This window comes from Nyctereutes procyonoides, unplaced genomic scaffold (genome assembly GCF_905146905.1).
Source record: "Nyctereutes procyonoides isolate TBG_1078 unplaced genomic scaffold, NYPRO_anot_genome, whole genome shotgun sequence".
Classification (NCBI taxonomy): domain Eukaryota; kingdom Metazoa; phylum Chordata; class Mammalia; order Carnivora; family Canidae; genus Nyctereutes; species Nyctereutes procyonoides.
In genome coordinates this window covers 32038022-32060446 of record NW_026575020.1, presented here as the reverse complement: position 1 = coordinate 32060446, position 22425 = coordinate 32038022, and the positions used below count along the sequence as shown (strand labels likewise).

Here is a 22425-nt window from a genome sequence, read left to right as displayed (position 1 = left end):
ACCTTGGGGGCAGTCATGATACTCCCAGGTCCATTCTGGGCCCATGTAGGTTGGGTTTTCAAGGGGGTCATGACCCAGCCTCTCTGAAGTTCCCGAGCAGGGAGCCAGGGCCTCCTGGATTCTAGTCTAGAATCTTCCCTTGAAGGCTCCCCAAGTCCCTGTTAGGAATCTTCCACAAAAACAGAGGTTTCTGGCCTGGGACTCCTGGGACATCGTGGGCTGCCTTCCATCCCAGAGCCTGCTGAAAATGCAGGCAAGTGTGGAGTGTGTGCGTGAGGCCGGGTGGGTATGTGGGGAGAAAATAGAACGAACAGTGCATGTCCCAGGGAGATTGTGGTTTTCAGTGCGTGTTACCAGGGCTGGAGGGGATGAAAGGAGGGGGCTGCTGTGCAATAATGAGAAGCTTTGTCTTTTGCTGCAGTGGAGACAGTGGGAGCACCCAGGGGTCCCTGAAGCTTGGTGTGTCTGTCTGCACGATGGGACAGGTGGGTGGGGGCTGGGACCAAGAGACCCTTTAACAGCCTGGCGGTGGGAGGGGAGGAGCAGAGAGTGTTCTGTGCCTGTCCATGCCGGGCATTTGCAGGCCCATGGGCACTTCTGGTCACAATGGGGTGTGCTGCTGATGCTTTGCATCGGGTGCAGGTATTGGGGGGCCAGGGGGGCCAAACCATCCGTAGTGTGATGGATTCTAACCATCAAGACGGCTCTTGCCAAAATGCCCCCATGGAAAATCCTGGCACCCCGGCGATGGCCCAGATGCTCTGTGCAGGCCTAGCAGACTGGGCCCCCCACCACCTGTCAGGTGCACCTGTTCCCCGGTTCCCCGCACCCACGCAGCTCAGCGAGGCTGGGGCGGCCCAGCCCGGTGGCAGAGTGGCCACGGCCACAGGTAGCTGTGTAGCGTTTCCCATGTGGCAGGTGTGACCGAAAAACCCAAATGTTCTCTTTTGCATCATTTTAATTCGTCTAAGGTTAAGCCTGAGCAGCCGCATGAGACTAACAGTCACCAGGCAGCACAGCCCTGCCGCGCGGGGACCAGCTCAGGCAGACACCCCTGCTTTGCTCTGAGCCTATGGACAAGAACGCCGACCTGCCCCACCCCCAGGCCCTCTCAACGTGGATCCTGGGAGAGCATAGCTCAGGCCGGGACTTGGGGCACTGCACAACTGATGGGTGCCGTCACCCTAGCAGCCCCTGCCCCTCTGTGGGCAGCGAGGGCGACAGGCCCAGAGGAGGAAAGCAGCTTGCCCAGGGGCCACACAGCAGAGAGAACAGGAACGCAGCCTGCAGGACCCTGGCTCTTTCACCAGCCAACAGGTCAGAAGAGCCTGGAGGGTTGTTGGAGGGACTTTGCCAAGGTAGCGCGCTGGCCCTGGAGGGTTGTTTTCGGATAATAAAGGGTTCCTCCCATGTGCACTTGCTGAGTCCCCCATGGGACCATGCACCTAATTGTAGGTCTGTATGCCTCAGTTTCCCTTCCTGTCAACGGGAGCAGAAACAGCTGTGCTGTGGCTCTGCTGGGCGTGCTGGCCCAGAACCAGTGTGTTCACAGTGGCAGCTCTTAGCAGGAGCAGGGATGCAGTCGTCCTGCTGGGGCAGGGCTGTGGGTGCTGGGAGCCAGGGTGGGCAGGGTATGAGCAGGGGTCCCTGCAGGAGGAGCACAACAGGCTGTCCCCAGAGGCAAGAGGATGACCAGCCTGAGAGGGTGAGAGTGAGTGAAGTGTGTGGGGAGGGGTCCTAGCCCTGTGGGCAGTGGAAGTTTCTGGAACTGAGTGATTCCCCATCACCACTAATCCTTGGGGGATCCTGGGTGAGACATTTCTCTTCTAGGGGAGACTAAAGGCTGCAAGTGCCTAGCGGGGGGGGGGGGGCTCAGGAACAAAGTGATGGTGGTCAGGAAGGGCTCCGTGGGTGGGAGGCTGGCCTACTGTGGCCTGTGGGTCTCCCTGGCACCCTCTCCCACAACTCTGGGCTCACCAGGACCCTTGTCCCAGCTGGCAGTCGTCCCTGTCAGAGGGAAGGGGTCTCGCTGGACCTGATGAAGAAGGCCTGAGGCTGGGTGAGCTCGGGGCCATCCTCCCAAGGCCTGTCCTGCAGGGAGGGGCTTTTCCTGCACCTGTCACCCGAAGCTATAAAGATGACTGAGGACTGGCGGGCTCTCCAGCCTCCGTCAGGGCCTGGCATTTCACAGCGATCATGCACTGTGACTTACAGCGCGGGAAGCCGTGATTTATACGACGCAGTGCGGAGCGTCTGGGCCCGTTTGTCTGCGTCTATAATGAAGTGGCTCTCAGAAGGAGAGGCAGCCGCTTAGCCGACGGTTTCGGAGGCAGGAGGATGGGTGTGGGGGGGGGGGGCATCCATCACCCTCTGGCTCCCCTGGAGGCCGTGCAGCATTTCTGCTGAACTGGCTGAACAGAGTTGCATCTGTTACTCCCTGCAGAAACCATCCAGGAGCCAGGCCTGGCCTTAGATGGGAGGCAGCCCAGAGGGGCGCGAGGTGCTTCCATGGAAGGAAAGCCCAGACAAGGCTTTCTCCTGTGGGGGCGGTGCCACCCTGCACTGCCATCACTGGGCACTGGCCCGTGTATGAGCCTCATGGGCTCATTTCACCCAGAGAGCACAGGCCCTGTTTCATAGGTGAGAGAGCTGAGGGTCAGGGAGGGGGATGTTCTAACACCCCCAGTAAGAGTTGGAGCAGTGCCTCTAACGCAGGCCTCATTCTGGAGCCTGGTCTGCTAACCACTAGGTTCCACCACCGCCAAGGAAAATAACCCCCCTGCCCCAGGGCTGGTACTTCCATTTCCCCAAAGAGCTGGCACCCAGATCCTTGTCTGGGTCTTTGCCGACTCATCTTTTAGTGGCAGTGAGAGTTGTTAGCATTTCCCTTGAGGTGGGCGAAAATATCTATTTACCCTGCAAGGGAGCAATCTCCCCAGGCAAATCTCTAACTAGCTAAATGGTGGTCCTGCCTCCGTGGCAGAGAAGACGCCCACTGTGACAAACGAGCCACTCTGCAGGGAGATGTTTAAGTAGCACGTGTACCCACAGCACACCAACACAGATCGCCGTCGGCAGGGGCTGGGGATGCGGAGGCCGCGTTGAGGGGGCTGCCCCACTGCCAGGCATGGCTCATCTCCCAGGACCAGCCCCTCCCAGCGAGATAGGCAGGGCTTTCGGGGACAGTGGAGGGGCACACTGGACTCCAGACCACCAAGGGTGGTGTGGGGAAGGTGTGGGTCACCCCAGTCCTGGGTGGGTTGACAAGAAACTCTCGTGGGACCCTCTCGGCCTTGCAGGGGTGGGGTGTCCTTGAGAGGTGGAGGCTAGAATGGACCATGGTCTCAGGCAGGGGTTCGGCCCAGCCCATTCATCCTGGGCAGCAGAGCTATTCTACAGGGGTTTTCACAGGATGGGGGTGCACGGAGCTGGTGTGAGCCACAGCCACAGCGTGGATGAGGGAGTGAGAGACAGCCCCCCACTCAAACTTTGCCCCCACCGATGCTGACCACAGTGAGGCTGGAGGAGATCTGATCCCGGCTGGTTGGGCACCTAGGGGTAGGCTCTTCTAGCTTGGAGATGATCTCAGGCAGGGGTTGCAGATCCCATTCACCCTGTATGGAAAGGACCAGGAGGTAAACTGAGGCCAGAGGGGTGAGACGAGGCACTGCCTTCCCAGCTACTTTCCCCCATGACCTCTTGGGTTCTTGGCCCTCACTGTCCTCCCCTCCAGCTGCTACCTGGGTGTCCTGGCCTGGTGTTGTCCTGCCTGCCCCTCGCTTCAATTGCCACCCGGATAAAACAATCAGAGCCCCTGCGTGCGGGCTGAGTTCTAGCCCTCCTCCCCAACAAGGCTGCACCAAATGTCATGTTTTGCACCACATCAGATGTCCCTGCCAGGTCGCCCTCGCGAGCCAGCCTCAGGCCCACCCTTGGTGCTGGGAACGTAAACCGGCTCCCAAATGCCTGCAGGAAGTGTGTCTTCTAGGCCAGCAGGCTTGCAGATCCGTCCCCTGCCCCCCTGCTCAGCACCAGCCCAGCCTCCACTGGCAGCTCCTCACTCGCTCACTCAGGAATAAATGAGATGCCTCTGAATCCCAGCAGGTCCCAGATACAGAGACAAGCCCAGCGACAGCTTCAGCCTGTTTGACTTCTCACCTGCCCCTCCCCCTGCACTCTGTGTTTAGGCCCTGGGGGAGCTGCTGGCCCCCCCTCACACCACCGAGATGAGCCCTGTGATGTGATGTGGCCCAGGAGCGGGGAGCTTGGCCTGCCCGGCAGTATTGTCAGCTCTCCCATCTGCAGGCCGGCTGTCTGTCTGGGCCTGTCTGCCGTCACCCGATTTCTCCAGCCGTGTTGAGTGAGCACTTTGCGCTGGCTCCTTGGGGTGGAGCCCTGTCGCTTGGTGCTGGGGACTTGGGTGAGGCCGGGGGCGCAGAGGGGCAGGCACCCGCGGGACTTGCTGCTGGGTGAGCATCTGGGAGGGCTGAGGGCGGCCTGCTGCTGCTGCGGGCGCCTCCCAACCCACCCACGGAGCCGCGTACCGGGAAGCGGACGGCTGAGGACTTGTTGCAGTGCACGGACACGGGGACGAAGTCATACAGGGCCTTGAGCACCACTCGGCTGAAGGAGTTCCAGGGAACCGAAGCAAACTGCTCGGGGACGGAGGCCCGGGGGCAGGTGGTGCGAGAGGCCTGAGGGCAGGTGCAGTATTCCTCTAGGTTGGACCTGGTGAGGGAGGAGAGACAGCCCAGCTGTGGCGGCGCCGGTGGGGTGGCTGTGGGCGACACTTCCCTGGCCCTGATGCCACCAAAGTGCTGTCTGGGCTGTGGCTCCTCGCCTGCAATGGCTGGTCGGCTTCACCTCTTGAGTCCCCTGCAGGGGCTGGGAAGGGCCACTCTAGGGCTGGGCCGAGGGAGCTTCTTGGGCCAAGTCCAGGCTCGGTTGGAAGAGAGTATGGGGCTGGATTAGCGATGTTGACCTCGGCTCTCAGAGGGAAATGGAGGCACGGCTGCTCCCAGAACTCAGCCTGGATTCCTCACTTTTACCCAGGGACAAGCACCTCCTATGTCGGGGTTCCTCTGATCGCCCCCCCCTCCCCACCCTGCCTCGGGGACAGAGGGCATGGCAGGCACACGCCCGCGGAGCTGTCACCTGTTCACCAGGTGGAAATACTTCTGCAGGAAGCAGGAGTCTATATGGCTCTTGCAGAGCTCCAGCTGTGTCTGCGGGTAGTAGTGGATGTAGTTGACGCACATCTCCTCCTCGGTCCCCAGGCCCCCCTGCAACAGGGGGAAGGTGCCCATCAGGACCCACACTGCATTCGTTCATGGTGCAGGGCCTGCTAGCATCCTGAGCAAGCAGAATGCCTGCCTCCATGGGATCCAGTCTTCCTCCAGAGGGAAGACAGGCAACGAACAAGTCAGCTGACACACAGGTCTCAGGTGGCAACAGTGTGAGGAAGGAAACGACCACAGGGTGAGCTGTGGGGGTTATTAGTGTGCTCATTTTATGGGTACAGAAACTGAGTCCCAGGGAGGGGAAGAGGCACAGCCTCTCAACCCTGGCCAGGCATGGGGAGGCCTCCCCTCACACCACGGGAACCTGGCTTTGAGGGGAGATGGTGGCCAGAGGTCTGCACTGCAGCGGTCTCACGGCAGCCCTGCGCTTTGTCATGTGGGAGGGGGTGGAGTGGGCATTCCCTGGTCCTGGCCCTGGTCTCAGAGCCTAGACCCAGGAGGAGCTGGGTGGAGGACACCCCGCACGGCAGAGGCCATGCAAGAGAACAACAGCCAGCCCAGACCCCAGCAGGGCAGGGTGGGTGCAGGGCAGGTGCAGGGTGGGTGCCTTTGGCCCACCTTTGCTGCATCCTGGGCTCCCAGCTCCTTGTGACCATTGGTGTGGGTCTGGGGGGCTATTTGGCCGGCGGCAGTGTTCAAGAGAAGAGAAGCATCTGCCTCTTGACAGCAGAAAGACAGCAAAGAGCCCAGCTGTGGGCTCACCTCAGCCCCCGTCCCAGTGTAGACGCTGCTCAAGGATGGCCCGTTTAAATGGGAAATGTCCTCTGAGCAGATCTGTCTGGTTCCTGCGTGGCCCCCACTGGACAGTGTCACCCACGTTGTCCTCTGGCTTGCCAGGCCCTCGGAGGCCCTGCAGGTCATATCACCTGGCCCAGCCCGGCCTCAGATGGGGAGGATCTCATTTCTCCTCCTGTTCTGGGGCCTCTTAGGGCTCTGCACCTCGGAACCCAAAATAGAATCCTGACCCCGGGAAAGCTGTGCTCCCGGAAGCTGTCCCTTTGTCTTCATCTTGAGGTGGGAATCACACTGCACAGGCCTCTCTCTCTCGGGTGCGAGGGTTTTCAGATGGGTGGGGGGTGGGGGTGGGGAAGCTCTGCCTGCCTGTTGGGAGCTGCCCAGCTGCCCTCTGCCTGGGTCCCGCCACGCAGGTGTCCCTGAGAGGAGGGAGCAGGGCGCAGCTGGGGCCTCGGCCTGAAGAGCCTGGCATCTGAGACATCGGCGTGCTCACTCGGCCTGAACACCCAGGACAGGAGGCCAGTTCCCCTCCATAAGGCAGGGAGAGTGGGGGGTAGGGCCCCCATGGGAGCGGCGCTAGCTGGGAGTGGGCCCCCCCGGGGGGGTGCAGCAAGCACCTCCCCTCCCGCCCTCGGCCCCAGGGGGCTCACCTGCAGAATGGGGAGACCCTGCTGTCCTGCCTCTGTACTGAGGGGTGGCATGTGTGGCTTTGGTGCCCGGAACTGCCCTGCTGCCTGCTAGCTGAGGGCTTGTGGTGGCTCCACCTCACTGTTTCCCGGTGGCACCGCCTCACAGGGTCCTCAGGAGGCATCGAGGTCCCTCAGCTTGGATAGGGCGAGTCGTTAATGATTAACGAGCGAGTAGCAGGCCTCTGTTAGCCACTGGTCTCTTTGCCAGGACAGCCGAGGCTGGTGCCCACTGACTGACCACGCATGGCCATTAGCAGCGCTGCCTCTCACTCTCCAGATCAAGCCGGCTGGGTGACCGTGGGCAGCCACCTGGGGGGCTAGCCCTGAGGACGTGGTGCCTCCCGAATGGACCCTCTTCTTGGGCTACCCACAGCGCAGCCCAAACGCATCCATGTCACACCCTTGCCGAGCAGAGGCCACCACACAGCTGGTCTTTGTGAGAAGCCTCAAAGGGGATGGTGTCAAGGTGGGGGGCCCTGCAGCCTGTGGATGTTGGCTATCGACAGTGAGCGAAGATCTGAAGATGTTCTGGGGCCTCGGGGCCTTCCTGCATCCTCCCCTCTGCCGGGCACTCACTCACCTTGTCCCACCCCCACGTTGTCCCCCCTTCTTCCTGGCATCTGCACTCAGGTGCTGATGCACTCACTGCAGAGGCTCTCAAACCCAGGCAGGTGTCAGAACAGCCCGGGGAGCTTCTCAGACCACAGACCCACAGGCTGCCACGGGCCACCACCCACAGTCTGACGCAAGGTCTGGAATGTAGCCTGTGAGTCTGCGTGTCTACCACGTTCCCTGGTGGGGGGGGAGGGGGGCTGCTACGGCGGTTGGTCCAGGGACCACTCCCTGGAACCGCTGGTTTATTGAATGAATGAAGGAGGGCACCCCCCTGCCCTCCAGCAACCGACACGCTAGGTGATGACTCAAGACTTGTCTTCATTGGGGGCACCTGGGTGGCTCAGGGGTTGAGCTCAGGGCGTGATCCTGGGGTCCTGGGACCGAGTCCCGCATCAGGCTTCCTCGCAGGGAGCCTGCTTCTCCCTCTGCCTGTGTCTCTGCCTCTCTCTATGTCTCTAATGAATAAATAAATAAAATCTTAAAAAAAAAAAAAAGACATCCTCATGAAAGCATAGGAAGCTCCGAATGGGACCACCGTCAGGCCTCACATACTCTGTAGGCAGGCAGCAGGGAAAAGTCAGGGTGACTTACCACAGTGGCCTCATTCTTGTCTTTCGTGTTATATGTACAGGAAGTGATGAGCACATCCCCCTGGGGAGCCAAGCCAATAGACGGTCATCAGCTCCTGCCCACCTGGGGGTAACAGGTGCCCTGGGCCTGTCCCACATTTGACCAAACTACCGCATATGCCATGGCACGTGGTCACTGGTCCATTCCTGAGGAATCTCGTGGTGGCCTCTGGGCCCCCACATGTGCGGGCCAAAATCTGGGTGTCCCCAGGGACTGATCACTCGCTGGCTCCTGGGGCTCCTTAGCCCACAGGTCACAGGCAGGCAGGCCAGTCATTGTGCAGACTGGTTGGCCATGTCACAGCCCACGAGTGAACTGCATGATCATCAGCTCCTGCCCCACCTGACCTGGGGTTCCCCTTCTGCATGATCAGGGGCCTCACCAGCGACACCCCCCAGGCCCGTGTCTCTCCCTAAAGCTCTCAGGGTTTGTGGTCGGCTGATCAAGTGGGAGGATGCACATCACTCCGGTGCTGCCTGCTGGGTCCCTGGGAGGCCTCTCTGTGACGTCCTGGAGAGTCTCACAGCCCCTGCCTGGCGTGGAAGACCTTGCCCATGGCCTCTGTCATCCCCCACCTCCCTCAGTCTCTCCTTTGAGGGGCTCTCCCGGCCTCCCCATTCCTGAGTGGGCACTCACCGGGTTGACAGACACAATATTCTTCAACATGCGGATCTCCTGGGTGGACAGAGAGAAGACTTCAGAGGTCTGCAGATCCAGCTCCCAGCCGCCTCTCCTGCCCCGCTTTCTGGGGCTGTGCTCCCGGGGCGGGGGGTGAGGGGGACGCTCTTGAGGGGGCTCGAGGGGGAAGCCAGGTCTGGCCGAGCGTGGCCTCTGGCCAGGAAGATATCAGAACAAGAAGGTGGCACCCAGGACAGACTTTACGATCGGGCTGCCTGGGCCACTAAATTCTTCAATCAGCCACATGCTGGAATCTACCCCCCAGAGTCCCTCCCCTTGGATTGAGTCCCCGAGGAAGGAAGAGCTGGCGGCTCTGTGCTCTCAGGTGAGTGTCGGGGCCTGGCCCAGGAGGGGAACCCAGCACAGGGGTGTTCCCAGGTCCACAGCCCTGCAGCTGGGTGCAGGCAGCCCCTACCTGGAAGTTAGGGCTGTAGTGGTCATCCCTGTTCACGATCTCCGTCTCTCGGCCATCCCGGACCAGCACGGTGACCACCTTTGTCCCAGTCAGGTGTGTATGGAGCTGAGAGGCAAAGATGTGGATCCCTAAAGGAGGCAGGGCCTGCAGGGCAGGGGGTGGCAGAATCAGAGCCTGGCACGTGGGAGACCCTGGCTCCTGCCCTCCTGCGGAGGCTGCCGGCACCGACCACAGGCCATGGATACAACACCCAGTTTGCTTCCCCAGAACGTCTGCATTGCCCAGCCTCGTCCTTCCCCCTGGACAGCTAAGTCCCCCTCTGGAAACTCAGTACGGACTGAGCTGCCCACAGAGTGATGTCATTGTCACAGCCCTTGTCACCGTCACAGCCCTGGTCTTCCAAAGCAGCAGCCCTGTCGGGTGCCCCCAGAGGCTCGTAGGGGGTGGGGGGTGCTTCCTTCAGTCTGGAGCCCCCGAAGGCTGCTCAGTCCACTCTTCATTTGCTCAACGGACTTTAAGGGGAGCCCTCCGCGGGCAGAGGCCACCGAGGCGAGTGCAGTGTGACCTCTTCTCTGCAGGCTCAGGTCTGGGACCAGGCTGTCCTGTCCAGCAGGCCCTTCAGCTGCCCTGTGGCATGACCTTGTGTCTCCTGCACACGCCCCAGGAGATCTTCCATTGTCTTACAGCCGTGGCGCTGACCACGGTGACTGTCAGCTGGCTCCGGCAAGAGATGGGCCAGTGGTCACATCAAGACAGACACCTTGCTCCATTAGGGCGTAAGGTGACTTTCCGGGGAGAGGAGGTTCCCCCTTACTTCACGTGAACTTTGTTTAGACAAAACATTCCCTAAAGTGGATCTCACGCTTCAAGAGTTTCCTTCACACCTGTCTCTCCCTGACTGTTCACCACTGCGCTGTGCTCCATGTCATCCACCCCGTTGGCAGCTCAGGGAGCTCCCACCACCGTGGCCCTGTCACTGAGTGGTCCCGGGTGGCCAAGCCTTCTGCACATCGGCTGATGTCACTGGATGCTTTCCCCCGTGCCCTCCACCCGCTGCTGTCCAGCTCCCAGCGTCGCAGAAATGTTGGGACCCCTTGCAACGATTTGAGGACTGGGAAACCATGCAGCCACACCTGTGACAATGGGGAGCGGGGTCTGGGGGCCTCTGCTTATTCTCGGGACCCTGGGATTCGCTGTCTACGGCCCTGGAAGCTGGGCGCTGGCCCCAAGATGCGGGTGTCTGACGAGTGGACAGAGGTGTGCTGCCCTGGGGCCCTGGTCCCACCACACACTATACTTGTCCTGGGATCGTCCATTGTCCCTTTTGACAAGGAAATCTCGACCATGCCAGCTTTTCAATTGCCGATTGCAGGCCCCCTGGCGATCTGCTAAAGGAGAGGCAAGACCTGACTCCATGCTGTCCCTTCAACGAGCATTCCACATGATGCGATTTTCAAGAAGAACTCACTGTTTGACAGGAGAGGAGAGGACGTCGAGTTCTTTTTCTTTCCTCTTGGTAAAGCATTTGGAGGCAGGTCTGTTAGCCCAGGCTGCCTAGAGGTGTTCCCCTGGCCAGGGCTCCCAGCACCATGGGGCCACCTTCCCAGGTGCGCCCTGAGAGGTCCCTCCCCAGCTCCAGGCTGGGACCACGGAGCCTTTCATGTGGCAGGAGGTGTCACATGACATAGGGACATGGGTAAGAGCACAGAGGCTGGCCTCAGAGAAAAGGAGCTCATCTCCTGTGTGGCTAATAGCTCCATCTCTCTTCAGCTCGAGGACGGTCTGCTCGCCCAATGGAGGTGGGGGGGCCTGCACACTTGGGGAGCCCACAGGGAGAGCAGGTCCATGTGGAGAGGCAGCTCACTGGAGAGCCACATCCACTCTCCGCTCATCAGCCTGCGGCGTGGGCAGAGCTTGAGGGGTCACGCAGGGCCGTGCTCTACTCCGCGCCGGCACCTGCCAGCGAGCACGGGTCCTGGGCCGCAGAAGGAGGTGTCAGCACTTACCTAGCGGGGCGCTGTGGGAAGCAAAGGTACAGCGTGGGAAAAAGTGTTGGCACATTCCCAAACACAAGATAAAAAGAACCCCCAGAAGCCGACAGCAAGACAAGGGAAGAGCCTCAGGGAAAATCGGACAAAGGTCATGAACAGACATTCGTAGAAAGGAACGTCCATCAAGAGACGATGAAAAGATGCTCAATCTCTACAATTTAATCAGGGAAATTCAAACTGGACAACAGTGAAATGATTTTCCAGGCAATTGAGGGAATATTTAGAATATTGATAAGGTGGTGAGGGGGTGGGGGTGGGCAGAGGTGGGGCTCCCGGCACCTGCTTGGTGCTGTGTGTGGGGAGAAGTATCAGATGAGCTTTCTGGAGGGTGTTTTGTGAGATTTATTCAAAGGGACACTCCTGTCCTCTTGTGTGCAGCAGTTTCTGGAATCTACCTGATAAAGCGTTTTCCTGGTGTACAAGGAGTTCCGTGCAGCCTTCTCCCCACAGGTGAGAAGTTGGCAGAGGTCTGCAAACTAGCGACGACTAGGGGGCAGGGCAGCAGAGGCGGGGCTGGGTGGGGCAGGGGAGTCCCAAAGGTGCAGACTCTGGGGAATCTGTACTGCTCCTTTGGAAGCTAGAACCCCCATCATTTGCTCTGGGGTTTATGTAACGACCTGCACCCCACCTGCCGTCACAGGGCCCTGAGAACAGTGCCTCACCCCCCCGCCTCAGCGGTCTGGCTCACGGTGAAAGTGTGCTGGGCGAGGGTGCGTGGCGGCCAAAAGGCAAGTCACAGGACAAATGTTTCCTGTTCATTGTGTTTGCTTTTGGACACAACGTGTCAGGAAGGGCACGTAGTGATTTATACTGTGGCTGTCTGGGGGACAGGGGAGTGGGTGCTGCAGGTGACAGGGGCTCTATCTGTAGCTGCAGGGCCTGTGTTGTTGGTGGGGAGTGCGTGTCTATTTTACTCACAGAATGAAAGCGTAGTTTAAAATGCAGCGCGAGAAAGCGCTGGCTGGCGTGTGGTGTAGACCAGGTGGGAGCCAGGCTATTGCTGGAGCAGGAGGCCCATGGAAAGGGGGATGGCCATAGGGGAGGGAGGGCCGCAGTGCAACTGTGGGGTGCGGTGACCAAAGCCACGAAGCTGCCCTTCCTTGGTCACCACCTGTAGGACCTGAGCTGGGTGGCCAGGCCGAGCAAGGGGAGGTGTCTGGTCCAGCCCCACTCACCGCCCGGGTGCACTTGTCCGTGCAGTAGCCAGTGAGGACGAAGGCCGACTCCTTCGGGGGGATGGCCATCACGGGCGTGTACACCAGCCCCAGCTCCATGATCCCCGCGTTGAAGCGCCGCAGCTTGGCCGTGTAGTGGAGGCGGATGCCTGAGTTGTCATAGCGGCCTGGGGGAGAGAAAGAGGGGGGCGGAGGTGACCCCTGCAGGTCAGCCCTGTGTTCCAGCTCCCGCAGACAGTCCCCCAGTGTCAGCCAGGCTGGCACCCCACAGCTGCTCCCACCAGCGGCCCGCCCCCGAGGCCAGCGGCCTCTGCTCCGGCACCTATTTGTGCCAGGCGCTCTGAGGCACACCCACAGGGGAACAAGGAGCCACTGTTTCTATGAAAACTGAGAGGATGCTTTGCAAAGTCTTCATAAGGCCGGTAACTAAAACCCAGCATGTGGACTCAGTGGGGCTGAGCTGCCTGCAGGGGGGTCTGGGAGACCCGGGAAGCCGGCGATACCTCCGAGGGCTTGTTCCTCCCCTCGCTCGAGGGAATCTGACCGGAAGTCGCCTGCAGGGCAACCCATGGACGTGTCTGTGCAAACAGGAGGGCGGGACACCGCAGCCGCCCCGTCTCGCAGGGGAGTCTCAGCACCCCCCACCCCAGCCAAGGTGGGTTGGCAGGCGCATCTGCACGTTCAGGTCGACAAGAGGCACCTACCACACATCCTTCTCTCAGTTCTCCCAGCCCAGACTCCACTTGGTTCAGCAGTGGTATGCTGTGTGCTCTCAGACAAGTCACTGTCCCTCTCTGGGCTCCTCCAAAGGAGAGCATAGTGCTTCTGCCCATCGCAGCCCAGCCACACCTGCTGGTTCTTCTTGCCCTTTTCTAATTGGAGAGTCCAGAAGCTCCCTGCACAGGCCTCCGGGCAGTCACACGAAGCTGATGGCCAAGGTCAGGGATGCTGGCAGCCACACGCACAGCCACGCAACCATGTGGATGCCAGTCACCTGGGTCTACCCCTGCCAAGTCCCTGAGTGCTTCAGGCCAGAGCTGAGGTCTCAGAATGCACAGGGGAGCTGGGGCACAGGCAGGGGAGCCCATGTAACTGGAGGCTCACCCCCCCACACACTTTATAGATAAGGAAACTGAGTCTCTCAGCCTGAGCTGAAGAGCCTGCTCGAGACCACGGGTCCAGAAAGTGTCAGGTCTCTCTGCTCCTTCGCCCCAAGGTGGAGCCAAGAACTCCCCACTCTTGCCTCTGCTTCCCGCTTCCCTCCTCCAGCCGCCCCCACCCCTGCAATGTCCAAACTCAGCCTCTGTATCTCTGGGCCCAGTTACATCAGAGGATAATAATAAAAAGGAGATGCAATTGGTTAAAATTCAGATGGGGATTAAATAATGAAATAATTGTGGCATTTTGATATTTATAGCCAAGCGGCCCATCTCCAGATTCGTGAAGTGACAGAGCATCCTTATATTTGGCAAAGGATCCATAAATATAACTAGATAATCAGGGAGAGCCAGACCTCCCTGACGTTTAAGGAGTTTTCAAAAATCCATTTGCTTCCAGGTTTTAAACGAGCAATAAATCCCCTATCATGCTAAAGCCCCAGCTGACTTATGCCCGTCCCCGTGCACGCTGTAGATAATTCCAACGGTGGCAGAAAGTATTAGTTATGCCGCCAGCAGGAAGATTGTTGGCAGCCCTCGGCAGAGCACATCCCGGTGCCCACATGCAGCTGGGAGCTGCGTGCCGGAGCTCTCCCAGCCTTGGGACTGCTGTGGGGGAGGGGGGTCCCCCCCGCCAGTGTCACGTGGCTTCAGAGGGCCCACCTAGGGCCCAGCGTGGAGCTCCCGTGCTCATCTCTTGAGCACTTTCTGCTCCTTCCTTCTACAAATGAAAATATGCACCCTTTTTAAAGAAAGAGAGAGGGAGAGGGGCCATGTGGCCGCATGTGGTGGAAGAGGCTGGTGTTTTTGCTCCCGAATCAACTGTCATCACCATCCTAAAGATCCACTTTTATTGTCCACCTGCAGGCCCAGGGTGATCCTGCAGCTAGTGCAGCATGGGGCAGACCTCACTAATCAATGACAGCCCCGAACGAACGCTTCTCCAACAGGGAGTCCCAGGCCCCTGCGGGGGGTCAGTTAGAGGAGCCCCCAAGCACAGCCTGTTTGCCAACACTGACACCAAAACACGTGGATAGAAAATCCCATACAGAAGCTCCAACACAAGCATGCAATTGCTCTGTTGTGATGGGTTTTGAGAAGGGGGACGAGGGTGGTGGGTACACAGCCAGAAAGGCCCTCAGTTGAGCTAGGGCTCTTCCTTTGACTTAAAGATAATCCTGGAGGCAGTGCCTCCCAAGGGTCAGGCCATTGGCGGGGGCTCTCGGGCAGGGGCCTCGCTGGCTGTGGGGCAGCCTGCACCTGCCGTCCTTCCCACCGGGGGCCCTGTTCCTGCACAGTCACAGAAGCAGGGATCCCAGGGAACCAGGACAGCGCGTTGGACGTGTTGACCCCACTACAGAGCAGGGAAGGGGTGTGGGGAGGAAGGTGGGCCACGTGGACTCCAACCAAACTGGCATCTAAGTGATTCCTGATGGCTCGGACCCCCAGACGGCTGTGTGACTGAGGTCACGGCCAGCCCAGACCCAGATCTCCTGGCACCGCCTACTCCCTTTGGGGCCCAGCTGGGGGATCCTTCACCCCTGGGCCTTAATTTCCTCATCTGCAAATGGGCATGCAAGAAGCCCCTGGCTGCCTTTTCCGGAAGTGGTACCTGGCAGTGGGTGCTTGCCAGCAAGAATGCCAGGAAGATTGGTGGCAGGCCTCGAACACACGCCGGTGCCCACATGCAGCTGAGAGCTGCATGCCAGAGCTCTCCCAGCCTTGGGTTGCTGCAGGGGTGTGTGTGTGGGGGGTCCCCCTGCCAGGGTCACCCACTGCTTGGGGTCCAACAATGAGCCCGCGGGCTGGGCCCTGCCCCAGGGAGCCCACTGGTGCCTTGGAGAGGAACACGCACTGCTGTGGGTCACATGAGGAGGCTGCACCACGGGGCGGCAGTCCAGTGCCAAGCAGATACCCCAGCCACCTTCCAGACCAGACATGTCTGAGCCCAAGGGCTTGAGGAGAGGATGGAAGCAGGGGCAGATGCACACTTAGAACTCCCTACCTTGGATATTCGTCGGGTTGTGGTAGTGAATTTCCAGAAGGAGAAATCTGGAGGACTCGGAGCCCCCAAAGGCAAGGCCTGCTTCCTCTGGGTAGTAAAATGCCTGCGGGGGGAGGGGGACAGGACACGTGTCAGGTGCAGCTCAGACAGGCAGGCTGGTGTCTCCCAAGGGGCTCCTCCCAGACCAGGATGGGGGATGGGGGGGTGTGGGGGGCCGTGCAATGGGATTAGAACAGTGCTCTCCGGAGGACAGGCAGCTCACTACCGCCCACCCACCAGCTGGGACCCCTATGTGCACAAACCGCCAACTCCAGGGGGAACACAAGTCAAAACTCACAAAGTACCTATGCTCACATTTTGCATTTTTACAGAAAAGCCACAATGGCTCGGAAAAGCCTTCGTGGCCCAAGAGCTGTGAAACAGACAATGTTGGGGGATAGGGTGATGTGGGCAGGATAGGGGGATGGGGGGATGGGGGGATGGGGGGATGGAGGTGAGGTGGAGGTGGGGTGAGGTGGGGATGGGGGTGAGGTGGGGGGTGAGGTGAGGTGGTGGCTGGAGTGAGGTGGGGGTGGGCCCTCTCTGGTGGCTTTGCAAGCACCTTTTGGGGCCCTTGCTTGGAGGCGAGGGGACACAGGTGAGGAGGAGCCGGGGCCCCCAAACTGCAGAGGGGGCATAGGACACGCACCCTGGCGCCCAGGGCCCAGGCGGCCAGCACGTGGCGGCAGGAGTTGAGCTCTTGGGGCTTCTCCTTGGAATCACAGGACCCGCTGAATGAGGTGATGTTCTGGTACTGGCCGGTGCACTGGAAGATCTCTATGTGGTGGACCAGGGCCTCATTCCCCTTGGTGATGATGGGTTCGTACTGGGGCGGGGGCAGGAGGGCACTGAGCCTGGGGCCTTTGATGCCCACCCTCCCACCTGCTCGCCCCCTGGAGGGGGCTCTGCCAGCGGCTCCCCCCACCCCGGCCTCGGCTTCTCCATCTGTAAAATGGGAGGGTTAAGGGAGACAATTTCCAGGGGCATTTCTGGGGCTTTGAAGGGGGTACCACCAACCCAGAACCCCACAGAATCTGCCAGAAGCCCACAAGAGCTCCAGAGCAAAGGGTGTGAGGACCCTGGGGAGCCATTTCTCAATAAGGTGGGGACAGGAAGACAGCTGTCCTCGTGGGAACGTGGCCGTGGCCGGGGCAAGGACAGAGAGGCTTCCCTGAGGCTAGGCCTGAGCCCAGGGGACCGGGTGGCCACCCCTGTGTGACTTTGAGCACTCACACCACCTCTCTGGGCTGCACTTTCTGTCCTGGAAACAGGGATGACAATACTACGGTGTGAACGCGCTGTTGGGGAGATGGAATGAGTCCCCACCTCCCCTTTTCCAGGGCCAGGAAAACAGGGGTATCCGACAGCTGTTGTTCTCGCCTTATATTTAGAGCAATTGAGTGTTTAGAGCAATTGAGCTGTGAGTTGAGCTGCTTTTTCACGGAAGGGGATGTGGCCTGACAGACGGCCCTTCTAGTCCCAAGGAAAGACAAAGAAGTCTAAACATCAGTGTCCTTTGGCCCCATCTAGGAAGTTGGGGCACAAGGGTGCTGGGAATGAGCAGAGGGTCCGAGTATGCTAGTGGCTGCAGGAAGTTGGGGCACAGGGGCACTGGGAGGGTGGGGAGTGAGCAGGGGGGCAGGGGGACGGGGATCAGAGCATGCTAGTGGCTGCAGGAAATTTGGACTGTGCCTCAGATTCAGGTAAGAAGAGGGCCCTGTGTCCAAGCTGGACCATGGATGGCTCTCCAGGTCAGGGACATCTCTCTGGCAGCCTCTGTGGCTGCAGGAGGGAGGTAGAGATGGGATGAGGCCCCGAGACCCGCTGCCCCCCAGGTACCATGACGATGTGGTGCTGGGGGAAGTCTTGTGGAAGCTTGGTGAGGTGGCACCAGTACGTGGTCTTCTTGCTGGGGATCAGGAAGTTGTGGACTTGGATGTCCATGGTGCGCCTGTCTGCCGGCAAGGCTGGGACGGAGATGTCGGGCTTCAGCAGCTGTACCCTCTGCAGCCCCTTCTGCAGCCCCGACGTGTTGATGGCCTCCAGCGACCCAAAAGGCTTCTCCAAGACCCCGTACACCAGGTGGACGGTGCCCTCCTGCAGCCGAGACATGCCAACCCCCCAGAGCTGGGCTCCTTCGTAGCCGGGCACTGCCAAGTCCCTGCCACCTCACCTGGCGGGTGACATGCCTGGCTCTCGTCTCTGTGAAGGTGGGGGCCTTTGAGGCTCCCCCTGGACCCAGCTGAGATTCCATCCCCAGCTACTCAGCCCAGGGCCCGCAGCTGGCACCGGGCATCAAAAACATGTTTTCTTTACAAATACCTTCTATCTACATTTGCAAAGTATCTGCCCAGCTAGCTCCTGCTGGGCTGCCCCGTGAGCCAGACTGGCTGGCCCCCCTCAGACACTGTCCCCTCCACCGCCCCCAGGGGCCCTGGGGACCAGGTGTGGGTCAGCTCGGTGGAGGAGCTGATGCCCCTATGAAGGAAAAACCCCCAAACGGAGGCTTCTCGACAGTAACACAGAGCTTGGACAGCTGAGCTGTCCCATTGATGCTGGACAGTGTAGACACAGAAAGTTCCAGTGGATGCTGTGCTAGAGGTCACAGACAGACCCAAGGACGCAGGAGTCCGGCCTGGCCTTCTCCCGCCGTGCTGCCAGGAATGTGAGCCTGTACCTGTGTGTGGGATGTGGTCCTGAAAATGCCTTTCGTGGTTTTCTGGGCACCGGTGCATGTCCGTGTGTGTTTGTGTTCATGGTGGGCACCCCCTTGGCCCTCTGAGTTTATGGTTGCCCGAACCTGGGGCCCCTGTGACCCCCTCTCGCCAGAGGATACATCTGAGCCTCAGGAGGGAGGCACCCCCACCCCTAGCCCCAAGGCTCTAGGCTGAGAGCCTGTGCGCAGTGGCTACACCCCAAGCAAAATTCTTGGAGAGGGTCCTCTGCCTATCTTTGCCTCATCCACGGGGACGGTGGGTTAGGAAATGAGGACTTTGTGAGCTGTGGGAAGGACACCTGGGGTCTGGCTCTGCCCCATGCCATGGGGCCCCGAGCAAGCCCCTCTGTCGGGCCTCAATCTCCTTGTCTGGCACACGGACAGCTGGTCACTGTCATATTGCAAAAATTACACGCAGTGACCAACATCCAAGTGCACCGGGAAATTAAAAGCATTTTACCATCAAGGCCAAGCTGGGCTGTTTTTCCTGAGCAGGTGTGTTGGAGCAGTGCGGGAAGCCTATGGTCTTTCAGGTCTTCTGTGGCTCTGAATTCCTAGACAGAGCTGCCAGGGCCTTACAGCTCATCCCACTCTCTCCTGCACCTTATAGGGCAGGTCAACCAAGGAGGTCTGGAGGAGGAAGGGACCTGGCCCAAGCCTCACAGCCCGTTGACAACAGGGTAGTTTGCGAAACCAGGCCTCCTGGGCTCTTTTCAGAATTCCACCTGGAAATGATGAACCAGAAGGAGAGTCGGGGGCAAGATCACTGTGGTCCCAATCTGAGAGGCTTCAGGGCAGGACTTGCATCTAGAAACATCTCGACTACATGTCAACTGGGAGTGCTTGGAAAGACCAGATGCTGACAGCAGAGTTGGTCTCTTGTCCCCACCCAGCGCCTCTAAGATCCCTCCCTGGCTCTCTCTCTGTGCATAAGGGGCCTAGGGATGCCGCCTTAGGAGGTAGGGGTGCTCTACAATCTCCTGAGCACACAGGGCCACCACCCACCTCAATGAAGTAATCCTTGGGGTCACAAGTGCCAAACGGCCTCTTGAAGAGTAGACATAGGCCTTTCGGGGTCCTCTGTACCCACAGCAGCTGGTAATCCTGCTGGGAATCCAGGTGGATCTGTCCCCGCTGGTCACTCCAGGCATCCTGCAGAGACAGGTTACAACCCTGAACACCAGGGCCAAGCAAGTAGGGCTGGAGCTCCAGGCTGGTTGCTCACAGTGTGGCTCCCAGCTCTGTGGATCCCGAGGGTCTTCCTGGGGTTGGAGAGGATCACTCTCACTTTCCAAGTCTGTCTGGAGATGGCTGAGTCAAGCTCGAATCCCACTTGCTTCCTCTGCTCCTTGAGGCAGGGCTCTCAAATGCCAGCCAGGATTCATGGTGGCTGGTTAGGGACAGGGACATCTCTCCACAGACCTCTGAGCCCCCAGGCGAGAGGCAGAGCTGGGATGGAGACTCAGCCCTTGGACACGCCAGTGTACCTGGAGAACCCATCCCCAGGCAGGTTCCAGACCTCTGGGCATGACCCAGGAACCTGTATTGCTAAGAAGGTGCCATGACTGGGAATGGGTGCCTTGGACAAGTACCGCTCCCCGTGGTCTGCAGAGGGAGGGGTCGTGACAGTACATGGAGCCTTCGAAAGGGGACTCAGGGAGACCAGGCCAGATGGGAAAAGCCAGGGAGAGACCAGTTGGGGGTTTAAGGTGGCAGTCTCTCCCCAGTGCCCACCCAGACCTTGCACACCCCTGCGAGTGGGCTCCATCATAAACACTGTGCCCCAGGCATCTTGCTCCCCTCGCTTAGCCCTGGCCCTGCCTAGAGAGGGTAAACTGAGGCCCAGGGAGAAAATGCACCTGGGGCGGGTTAGCAGGCAGCGGATGTGGCCCTCCTCGGCCTTCCCCTACCCATCCCCTCACTGCTTGGGCTCCTGCGTACCTGACTCTCAGGCCCAGCTGTCCAGGGCCCTTCAGGCCTGTGCAAGGGATGCTGGGAGGAAGGGAAGAACCCTCCCGATCCCCTGGAACCCCCACCACAGAACTCTGTTTCCCTTCAGGACCACCACAACCCTTTGGCCTTAGAATTTTTTTTAACCCTGTATCCAGGCCTGAAGCATATTTTCTTCATTTCCTTGAGAAAACAAAACAAAACAAAACAAAAAACCTGCAAAAGATTTTGCAAAATTTCCCCTAGAGGAAAGCACGACAGTGAAGCTCCTGCTCCGGGCCACTACTAATTTTCAGGGCTCATTTCAAACAGAGGCAGAAAGTTAGTTTGCTACTTCAGCTGGAAATCTAGAATATATTTGTTGAACATATGGCTAACAGAGGAAAAACAAGTCTGACATTTGTTTGCACAGGAATTTGTTGTGCAAATTAATCTTGCTGTATGCGGGAGGACGAAGTCACCCTGGCTCTCTTGGCAGCCAGGAAAAGCTGCCCCAAGAGGAGCTAGAGTTCCTGATTCAGGGGCCCGGGAGCTCCTCTGGGAGTGGCGGGTGGCTCAGAGCTGGGGCTGCCACAGGTTTTTCTTGGCTGTGACTCACCCCCACCCCCACTGCCAGAGCCACTGAGCGTCCTTGTGTGGGGGGCGATCGTGCTGCCCAGCAGACCAGATCTGGACCCCAACTTGGCAACTGCACCCCATTCTTACCCGGGTGGCCCCAAGCATCGGGCTCTAGCACCTGCTGAGTTGTGCTGGGGGCTGGACAGAGCACAGTTAAGCTCCAGAAATACCAGCCATTGTCAGCTCACCTGAACTCACAACAGCCCAAAAAAAGGTAGAGCAGGATTATTGTCCCCACTCCTCAGATGAAGAAACCGAGTCCTGGGGCCAGGCGCTGACTGCACTAGCCCTGACTCCCAGCTTGAGTCCCCGTTTAAGTCGTGTAAAGAAGAGCCCCTCGGCTCACACATAAAGAAAGTGACCCCAACTTAAAAAGAAAAAAAAAAGTTTAACCCTCCCATGTCTGTTTTTGTGCAGATAGGTGGGTTTCATCCCCAGAGAGGCCCTGGAGGCCAGGCCCATGTGGGGCAAAAGGTGGGAGGGGCGGCTCAGGGCACGTGACTCCCCCCCCCAGCACCTCCCTTCACCCCAAGGCCTCTCCACCTCTGGTCTGGAGGGAAGCTTCTCTCTCTCTGCACTTGGCAGTAAGAAAAGGGGTCAATTTTGGAGGCGGGGAGTGAAGAGCATATCCTGTTTCAGGTCTGCTTGGTATGTTTGTTCTGCATGCGGCGAGGGCACTGGGGTGGGGGTACACCTGCTTGCTTCACCCTCGTGTGCAAATCAGGTGTGTGAGTCCTGCATCCTGGGCAGCGGGTGTGCATGCCAGGTGCTGCGCTTGGGCCTATGAAACCCCTAGGCCAGCAGGGGTGTGCTGGGTGTTGGTGGTGCCAGCGGGGGAGGTGGGGCCTGCCCTCATGGTCAGAGACCACAAAAGGCATCTAGTTCCCACTTTGTCCTAAGATGGGCGTCCCCCAGACTCCCCGATTTCGGAGCACGGATTTCGCTGAGATCAGGGGAAACAGGACCCGAGAGGCAGGAGAGCTTCCCTGGCCAGGTCAAGGTGGGAGGAGTGGGATATAGGATGAGGGCTGGGCAGGGGCTGAGGAGGGACAAGGCCAGGAGCCCCGGGGTGGAAAACAGCTTACCCCAAAATAGGCTTTGTCCCCGTCGGTCCAGAGCACGACCAGGTCAGCGTTCTCCAGCTCCCCACGGTCCGACATCCCAAACAGGACCCCAGCCTTGAGCTTCTGCACCAGGAGCTGGAAATAGATGGTCTCCTGCGTGTAGCTGACGTTCCAGGAGAGCTCCAGGTCCCCCTTGGGGTCCAGGGGGATTCGGTAGGGGAGGGGACTCTCGGGGGGTGCCGAGCCCTGCAGCACGGCCACCAGGAGGACCAGGAAGACGGCCACCGCCGTGCCGTACATGGAGGCTACCTCGCGCGCGCTGGGGCTGGGGACCTGCATGGCTGCGCGTGAGCCCGGCCACCCCACAGGGCCATTTATGTCCTGGCCCTCCAGGGGGTGGGCCCAGGCTGCACTGCTAATCACATTTGTCTGGTGGGGAATTCAATTGTCCAGGTGACCCTCCCACCAGCCTGTGCCCTGGGGCAAAGCCTTTGCCTCTCTTGCTCTCCTAATTGGCACTTATGACACATGGGCATCATCAGGGGGAATTGAAGCAGACTGGCTGATTTCCTGCCCCCGTGTGGTCTC

At 59.5% G+C, this 22425-nt stretch overlaps 1 protein-coding gene across 1 annotated transcript; it reads right to left on the bottom strand.

Annotated features, from left to right (window-relative positions):
- Positions 1–3482: 3482 nt before the first annotated feature.
- DBH (dopamine beta-hydroxylase) lies at positions 3483–22176 on the bottom strand. The gene is made up of 12 exons (XM_055337562.1): positions 21859–22176; positions 19211–19357; positions 17329–17586; positions 16139–16315; positions 15451–15553; positions 12289–12455; positions 9063–9206; positions 8606–8644; positions 7931–7990; positions 5155–5282; positions 4545–4728; positions 3483–3614 (listed from the first exon to the last, which is right to left on the bottom strand). The coding sequence occupies exons 1-12, from the start codon at positions 22174–22176 to the stop codon at positions 3483–3485; spliced, it is 1857 nt and encodes a 618-aa protein (XP_055193537.1).
- Between the last annotated feature and the right edge of the window lie 249 nt (positions 22177–22425).

Bases quoted from the DNA above. Each gene is read 5' to 3' on its own strand.
- DBH (XM_055337562.1), bottom strand. From the start codon at position 22,176: ATGCAGGTCCCCAGCCCCAGCGCGCGCGAGGTAGCCTCCATGTACGGC. The intron at 16,316-17,328 runs GTACCTGGGGGG...CCCCCGCCCCAG, and splicing joins CCCAGCACCACATCGTCATG to TACGAACCCATCATCACCAA. The intron at 9,207-12,288 runs GTGAGTGGGGCT...CCTGCCCTGCAG, and splicing joins CGGACAAGTGCACCCGGGCG to GCCCTGCCTCCTTTAGGGAT.